Source organism: Hydractinia symbiolongicarpus, chromosome 2, assembly GCF_029227915.1.
Source record: "Hydractinia symbiolongicarpus strain clone_291-10 chromosome 2, HSymV2.1, whole genome shotgun sequence".
Lineage (NCBI taxonomy): Eukaryota > Metazoa > Cnidaria > Hydrozoa > Anthoathecata > Hydractiniidae > Hydractinia > Hydractinia symbiolongicarpus.
The window spans coordinates 21373337-21381945 of record NC_079876.1 but is presented as its reverse complement, the minus strand read 5'-3'; the positions used below and the strand labels follow the sequence as shown (position 1 = coordinate 21381945).

General features: G+C 39.1%; 1 protein-coding gene across 1 annotated transcript; it reads left to right on the top strand.

The window, feature by feature from the left end:
• The first annotated feature begins 6389 nt into the window (after positions 1 to 6389).
• LOC130629938 (putative ubiquitin carboxyl-terminal hydrolase 50) lies at positions 6390 to 7151 on the top strand. Its single transcript, XM_057443315.1, has one exon. The coding sequence runs from the start codon at positions 6390 to 6392 to the stop codon at positions 7149 to 7151; it is 762 nt and encodes a 253-aa protein (XP_057299298.1).
• The last annotated feature ends 1458 nt before the right edge of the window (positions 7152 to 8609 follow it).

Here is an 8609-nt window from a genome sequence, read left to right as displayed (position 1 = left end):
AAGATGGAGTTGATGAGTGGTACAGAGCCCGTCATGTGCTTGGTACATTTGCCCAGAGCCGTTGTTGCGCAATGGGTAGCAAAATTAACCTGAATATTCTAATAGTCCAACGCCTTCCCTCCTCAATTCACACTAACAGGGTCATTGAGGTAGGTTGTTGGAACCTTGATGGCGTATTTTGTAAACTCAGGGAATACCACAGAAATATGGGACTCTGTACTCACGTAGAGGTCCCGGTGCTCCAAATTTGTAATATCAAGTGACCATTCACCCCTGTTGGACTTGTACTTTGCGGAGTGATTGTAGTGGTATATGTTCATTCCTTTTCTTGTTAGAAGAAAGGGAATGAAACAACTGTACATCACTGATATTGATAAACCTACAATTTTCGAGGAATACCTGGGGCAACATACGAGAATTGCTCTGAAATCCATCAGCATTCGACCCGGATGGCTGAACTTATATAGCAACAACGATATCACTATACGTAAAGTGGGATCTAACCAGAGGGTGACCCGGATCGAGATTATGAGCGGGTTGTACAAAATCGAGGATATTGCGACTATTGTAAATAGCCGAGCAGAGGGTATAATAAACCTGTTTGTTTTGAAAAATGCCTACTGTAGACTCAGGGTTGGTGACGGGTATACGGTGGTGATCGATATGCAATTTCAAGAGCTGTTGAGACTACCCTATGACCCCGCAAAAAAGTATTACACGAAGGGTGACTACGATGCCATATATAGAATCGATACATACCAGAGATTGAGACTTATTTGTCCCTAATTGAATGAAGACGACTGCCTGCTTGATGGCAAAAAATCGAAAGTTCTGGCCCTACTTCCTACCAAGGAGTTAAACGCTTGGGGGGATATGGTAACCTGGACCTTTGACAGTCTTATATACCTTCCACTGAAGGGGTCCACTGACCGTTTTGAGTTTATGCTAACGGACGTCTATCACCATGAAAAAAATGTTACATTTTTTAGCATCACAATGCATTTGCTGGTAGAATAAATATGAGTGATATTAGCGAACTTTACCCAAGTTTGCCACGTGGACCCGCGCATGGTTCTGACATACAAGAGGAGAGCCAAGTGTACACGCTCAAAAAAAATCGATGATATTGAAAAATACCTGCGAAATGAAATAAAGGAGCGGGACAAGCTTGCAAAGAATTTTAAAATGCATGGGACCTGGGTAAGATTCTGTGACCATGGCTTGCTTGGTGTGAGCGTGATTACGTCGGGACTTGGTATCGGCGCTATAGCCTCGGACCTAGACTCACTATTGCGGCCGGGATAGGCCAGACAGGCCTTAGAAATGCGTCAAAATGGCTCGGGGTTAAGAAGCATGAAGGCATAAGGTTGCTTGCGGAGGCTAAATTAAATTCTATTATCGATCTTATTTCAAAGGCAATGGAGAATGGTGTGTCTAGTACTACGAGTACAGCCTGATCAGTAGGGAAAAGGAGAGGTCTATGCTACTAAAAGAACAAATGCGGTAGCGGTTTAACCGTGTCGTGAACAGCATCAACGAGCAAGAGCGTGCCCGGCTGGTTGCGAAGGGCAGGGATGAGGGGAGAAAAGAGATGCAGGATGAGATTTTAAAAAACGTTCGACCTGCACACTATGTAAGCGGTACTTAGAGTCCCCGCCCGAGTATAGGCCTTAATTTTTTATATTATTTATATGCCACTATCTGATTGAAATATAATTAAAAAATATAATTATTTAACATATCTTCCGGTTTTTACATGAATCGGATAAAAAATTGTCAAAAATTGCCCGAAAATCCGTTTTTTCCGATTTTCAGGTAAAATCTGACAAAATGCTGAAATCGGATTAGTCACGTGTTCAAAATATTCCAAATGATTCTTCTTGATGAAACAAAGTTGTGTTGCAAGTTCCAAGTTCTAAGGATAATCCTAACAGGAGTTATTATATTTTCCCCATTATAAGGATTTCATAGAGATTTTTAGGGGTAGTTTCAAGTAATGGCCAATATCAAAGCCTCTGAAAGGTATGGGACCTTAAAAATTAGCATGCAGGTGTCTAATAGATAAATGTTGAAACTCAGTAAGTATCATAGCCATATAACAAAGCAATCAGGAGTTATTAAAAAAAAACCGTCAGGGGGGGGGGGGCGGAATCCGCCCCCCGGACCGAATAGGGTTAAGGAAAAAGACTTAAAACATCCTAGTTTATTGAGAATGGAACGACCAAGCTGTTCGTCACCTGTCTGGAAGAGTGAAACCACATCATTTAAGTGTACAGCCCCTAGTAGGCTGCTAAAGGTCGTATTACACTTTTTGCAGGCCTGTGCACGTAGTTAGGAGTGTTTAAGGGACCTGGCGCTCATTAAGACTGGAAGGATGGAAGGACTAGACCAATGGCCCCCTGAGTTGGTGCGTGGAACCACGTGATTTTCGTGTAAGGCTTTTAATGGGCTGCAAAAGTCCAAATTACAGCTTTTGCAGTGCTGTGGACATATTTTGCCGTGTTCTTACTGTCCCGCGCTAAGGAAAATGACTTGTGACATTGTAGTCTTTTGAGACTGCAAGGACTAGGTTGTTGGCCACCTGCCTGGGTAGGTGAAACCAAGTGATTCACGCGTACGGCCCATATTAAATTGAAAATGGCCGTAATTCAGCTTTAGGAGGCTTGTGTACGTAGTTTGCCTTGTTTAACGACCCGGGGCTGAGGAAACGACTTAAAACATCCTAATTCATTGATCCTAGAACGACTAGACCGATGAACACCTGTCTGACCGCGTGTAACCACTTTATTTACGTGTGTGGCGCTTATTAGGCTGAAAAAGTCTATATTACAACATTCTTGGAAATGCATATTCATATTCATATTCATATTTGCATATTCTTTAGAGAAGCAGAACTTAAATTGTAAGACCTAACTGGTCGAGTTTATCATTGTGCGTGCACTTTGTAACTTTTATTCTTATGTTAGCGTTCTGAAAGAAGGGCAAATGACAATCTGGAAAGACAGATAGACACTGGAAAAGACTAGTTCCTTTTTGTTTGTTTGTTTTTGTGTGTGTACGTTTGTGTGTGTGTATGTTTGTGCTTTTCTCGCATGCATTTGTGTTACTTTAAACATCACTCCCTATTGACCGTTACCAGTTATAAGTGAAGTATTCAGCAATAGACAGGTAGTACTTACATGCAAGGGGTCAATGGGTTGAGTTGTGGGATGGCATGAAAAACAAGCATGCTGAGCCCGCAATAAAGTTTGCAGCCCCAACCCAATTGTTATCTGTCGCACCTTTGGATATCGATTTCAATATAATTAGTCGCTCTTCACCACCAATCGCCATTGAAATTGCGTCCTCAAGTGACACTTCCTTAAAAAATTGGAATCTAAAACCGTGTAAAGTTGTTTGGCAAGATGTTCTTGCTTCCGGTTCCACGAAAAAGTCTAAGCTGCTGAAAGCTAACCTGGAGAAAACCCACAGTGTTCTTTCTCAGCAACCAGCAGATATTGAAACGCTTAAGCAAATAGAGAGAAAACAACAAATTTCATGGCCAAAATCCGCTGACACAGAAGCCTGGAGCGCTCTCAACAATGCTGTTTTCCACAACCTGTTAGGTTCTCACCCTCTGTCAGAGCGAATTGAAATTCTAGAATCCACAACTTACCATCATGCTTTCCTTCTCTTTGGATTTAAGGCTCAACCCACACATGCCCCATCTGGTTTAAACAGACGTGCATTACAGTCCATCTTGTTGATAAAAGAGAAAAATTCTCTTTTTCAACAACTGTCAAACGTGTCGGACTTAATGCAGAGGGAACATTTTTAAAATTCGCTAGGTAATGTTACATTAAAGTTAACAACATTACGCCGGGGAGAACGGAACCGAAAAAGCGAAGATCCGCAATGCAAACCGTGCGTTTGGTAAGAATCCTTATCAGGCTAATAAAGATCTGCTGGATCCCAAATGCCCTATTAGGCTTAGCCTTCCTAAGGAATCCCTAGATGCTCACGAAGCTTCTGTGTTAATTGGTCTCTTATATGACGTACCGCTTTCGACTCTTCCTGGTTTACCTCATGCTCCCAACGTCACGTCCACATTTGATTCCTCAAAGTTTAATTTAAAGGACTTTCAAACCATCCTTCATACTCGTCAGAATGCATCGTCGCCCGGATTGAACAAAATACCTTACACTGTTTACAAGAATTGTCCTCAAATTGCGTCCTTTCTTTTCAATTTTTTCCAATTTTGTTTAAAGAATTCCTTCATTCCTGTTCAGTGAAGGGTCGCTTCAGAAGTTTATATCCCTAAAAACAAGCTTCCATCTCCATCATCCATTAAGGACTTTCGGCCAAAATCTCCCCTCAATGTAGGAGCAAAACTTTTTTTTCAGTCTTGTGTCAAAGCGCCTAGAAAACCACATCATTAAGAAAAACAACTCAATTAACAAATCCCTTCAAAAAGGATGTATGGAAAAAGTCCCTGGTTGCTGGGAGCATATGTCTCTGTCTGGGCTGCTCTAAAAAACGCCAAGTCTAGAAAAAATCCACTATCTGCAATATGGCTTGATGTAGCAAATGCGTATCCAACTCTACCGCATAAGCTCATTTTCATGGCCCTTCGTCACTATGGTGTTTCAGAGTCTTGGATAAGGCTTATTGACACCTACTATGGCAGCCACTGGAGCAAGTCATTCTCTTTTACAGCGTCATCCAGCTGGCACCAACACTTTAGAGGTATTTTTATTGGATGTACGTTATTAATCATACTATTTTTGGCAGCTGTCAATGTGATCATTGAGTATGTGTGCGTCGAGGAAGAGTTAAAAAGTTGTGTTTCGCTTGGCGATTCAGACCATCCTCCGGTTAAGGCCTTAATGGATGACATATTTATAATGTCTTCAAGTGTCCCCCAAACTCAGAACTTGCTGGATCGTTGTGTAACAGACCTTCAAAATCACAAGGCATCGTTATAGCTAATGGCAAAGTTGTAGATCAGTCTCCTTTTGTGTCCTGCAAGAACCAATCCCATCTATTCACACAAACCCAGTTAAGTTTCTTGGTCAGACAATAAATTCATCATTGTCAGATTCAGCTGTTGTCCAACAGGTTATTGTTAACGCTGTAGAGCAAGTCAAACTCATAGATAATTCTTCCCATAGAGGCATTCACAAAGTGTGGTTTTTGCATCATCTTCTAATTCCCCGGATACGATGGCCTTTTTTAACTTACGAGGTTTCGATATCTCGTATTGTTTTACTAAAGCAAAAGTTTTCTTTCTTCATAAGAAAGTGGCTGAGACTCCATCACTCTATTTCTAACATAAGTTCGTATTCCGCTTCATCGCCATGCCCTCTACCTCTAATCTATCTTTTGTACTAAAGTCTGTTAAGATCAGTGGTCATCTTCTCCTGCGAGATTCGGCTAATCCTCTAGTCTAAGACTCTCCTCTAGACTTAAAGGCTGGACAGTGGAAGGTAGATCAGACAGTAAAATCAGCCAAGAGTCAACTCAAGTTCAAGAAAATACTTGGCTTCCACCAGTTTGGTAGAGCAGGCTTGGGACTGGTAAGCCAAAAAAAATGTCCCACCAATTGGTACCCATTCTTACAGCAAACTTGTATTAGATGTGGTGCAGGACAATGAGGAAGACATCTATTATGCTCGAGCCGTTCAGCTTCATGTCCAAGGTAACTGGACTAAATGGTGCACGTTTATCAAATACGATCTTTCTTGGAAGAACCTACTGTCTCTGCTGCAAAGTTTATCTTCGTTTTGCATCAGTGCAACCTATGACACGCTTCCTTCTCCTACAAATCTTGTTAAGTGGGGAATTCATAAGGTCAAAAGACACCCTATGTAACAAACCCTCTTGTAACGTGTCCCACGTTTTAGGCGCTTGTAAATTAGCCCTTTCACAAGGTAGATTCACGTACCACCACGATACTGTTCTACGTGTGTTAGTGACAGCCATTCAGTTGTTCTTATCAGATTATGAGCCAGCAAAACCATCTAGATGCCACAATATATACTTTGTTCCAGCTGGTAAACGTCTTCCCACCAAAAATCCAAAGAATCCTTAACCTACTCTCTGATTGGAGATTATTGTCAGACTTATATTCAACCTTAATAGTACCACCTTACCTCGCTGTAACTCAACTTCGTCCGGACATACTTATAACTTCTGCCATGACGAAAACTGTAATTATCCTTGAATTAACTTGCCCATGCGAAGTGAACATGGAGACTTGGCATGGAGTTAAGGTTGATAAATACTTGTCACTTTGTTCCGTCACGAGATCAAACAATTGGTCTGTGCATTTCTTTGCTGTTGAAGTAGGAGCTAGGGTTTTTTGTTCTGAATCAGCTAGAATCTGCCTCTGTCGCCTCGGCTTTTCTAACATGTCTGTGCGTTCCACTCTGAAATCTCTTACTGAGTCATCTATGCGATCGTCGTCTTACAATTGGCTATCTCGAGACTCTTTGTCTTTAATTCATCCTAGTAGGGATCCACAGCATACCGCACAATTGACACCAACTGTTTCAAAGAAATCATCCAAGTCACAAGCAACTTCGACCATCAGCTTTAAGGACACGATTCTCCAGGGCGAAACAAAGAGCTCTACTGCCTTGCCTGCACAAGAATCACTAAGCAGCAACAGCGGCTTGCTAAATTTGGGCAACACATGTTACATCAATTCTATTTTGCAATGTTTTTATGTCTTACCCGCAGTCGCCACAGCCATCTCTGCAAATGATTCCAATATGGCGATAGGTAGAAGTTTTGTAAGTGTTCTACGCAAATTATCCTCCTCCAAGATTCCAGTGAACACTTCTTCATTTCTAAATGCATTAAAATGCCATATTTCTAATGCAAGGGGCGCTGCTTTTAGTCCATTCTCTCAACAAGATGCCCTACAGATTCTTGAGTATCTCATGCCAGAGTTGTCTTTAGCCTTTCCTTTCTTTGCTAGAATATTCAACACCCGTCTGAAAATCTGCACTGCTTGCAACGCTTGCAATAATATTAGCACCTCTGAGCAAGTAAGTCCATTTCTTCAACTACCCTTGACATCGACTGTAAAATCTTCAGTAGATAACTTTTTGGAAAACGAAGAATTGTCAGGCGTTAACTCGCACTTCTGTCACTACTGTAATAGTTAACAAACTGCAACAGTTGAAAAAGAGGTCGCAGTGTGCAGTTCAATGTTGATTCTGCAATTAAAGCGCTTTGCCTAAAACAAAGATCTTGTGTCTAAGGTTTGTTCTCCTGTCACATCTTACCCGGGCACCGTTTCTATACCTATCACTGTAGAAAGTGAAGTCTCTTGTCGCAAGCATTACAATTGCATGTACTGAATGTACGAATGCATGAATGAATGAATGATTGAATGAATCAATGAATTAATGAACAAATGATTGAATGAATAAATAAATCAATGAACGAATGATTGAATAAATGAATGAATTAATAAATGAATGAGTGGATAAATGAGTGAAATAATGAAGGAATGAATAAATGCATAAATGAATGAATGAATGACTGAATGAATGAATGTACGAATGCATGAATGAATGAATGAATTAATGAATGAATAAATGAATGAATGATTTAATGAATGAACGATTGAATGAATGAATGAATGAATGAATGATTTAATGAATGAATGATTGAATGAATGAATGAATGAATGAATGAATGAATGAATGAATGAATGAATGAATGAATGAATAAATGAATTAATGAACAAATGATTGAATGAATAAATAAATGAATGAACGAATGTTTGAATGAATAAATAAATGAAGGAATGAAAGAATGAATGAATGACAGAATGAATGAATAAATGAATGGATGGATAAATGAGTGAATGGATGAATGAATGAATTAATGAAGGAATAAATAAATGAATAAAAGAATGAATGAATGAATGACAGAATGAATGAATGAATGAATGAGTGAATGAGTGAATGAATGAATGAATGGATAAATGGATAAATGACTGAACGAAGAAATGAATGAGGGAGTGAGGAATAATTAATGAATCACTTAATGATTCCCGAAAAAACTTTGTTACACGAATTTCTATATGTGAAATTTTGAACGAATAAATGAACAAATAAATGAACAAAATAACAATAAGTGAACGTGTTTATGGCCGACTCAAATTTGCCACACGAACTTCTGTATATGGATTTTTTAACGAATACATAAATAAATGGATGAATGAACAAATGAATGATTGAATGACGAAATAAAGCAAGGGAAAAATTTTATGATAAAAAAATTAATGAAAAATTAATGGTCGAATAAGATTTGCTTTGTGAAATTTTGTATTTGATTTTTGGAATGAAGGAATTAAAGAATAACCAAATGAATGTTTGCATAAATGACGGAATAAATAGAAGAACAAATAATTGATTGAATGAGGAAAAAATTGGTGAATAACTTAATGGCTCAATATTACATGCTACACGAATTTGTGTATCTAAATGTTAGAGGAAATGAATATACAAATGAATTAATGAACAAATGATTGTATGAAGAAATATGTGAATGAATGAATGAATGAATTAATGAATAAATGAATAAATGAATAAATGAATGAATGAATCAATGAA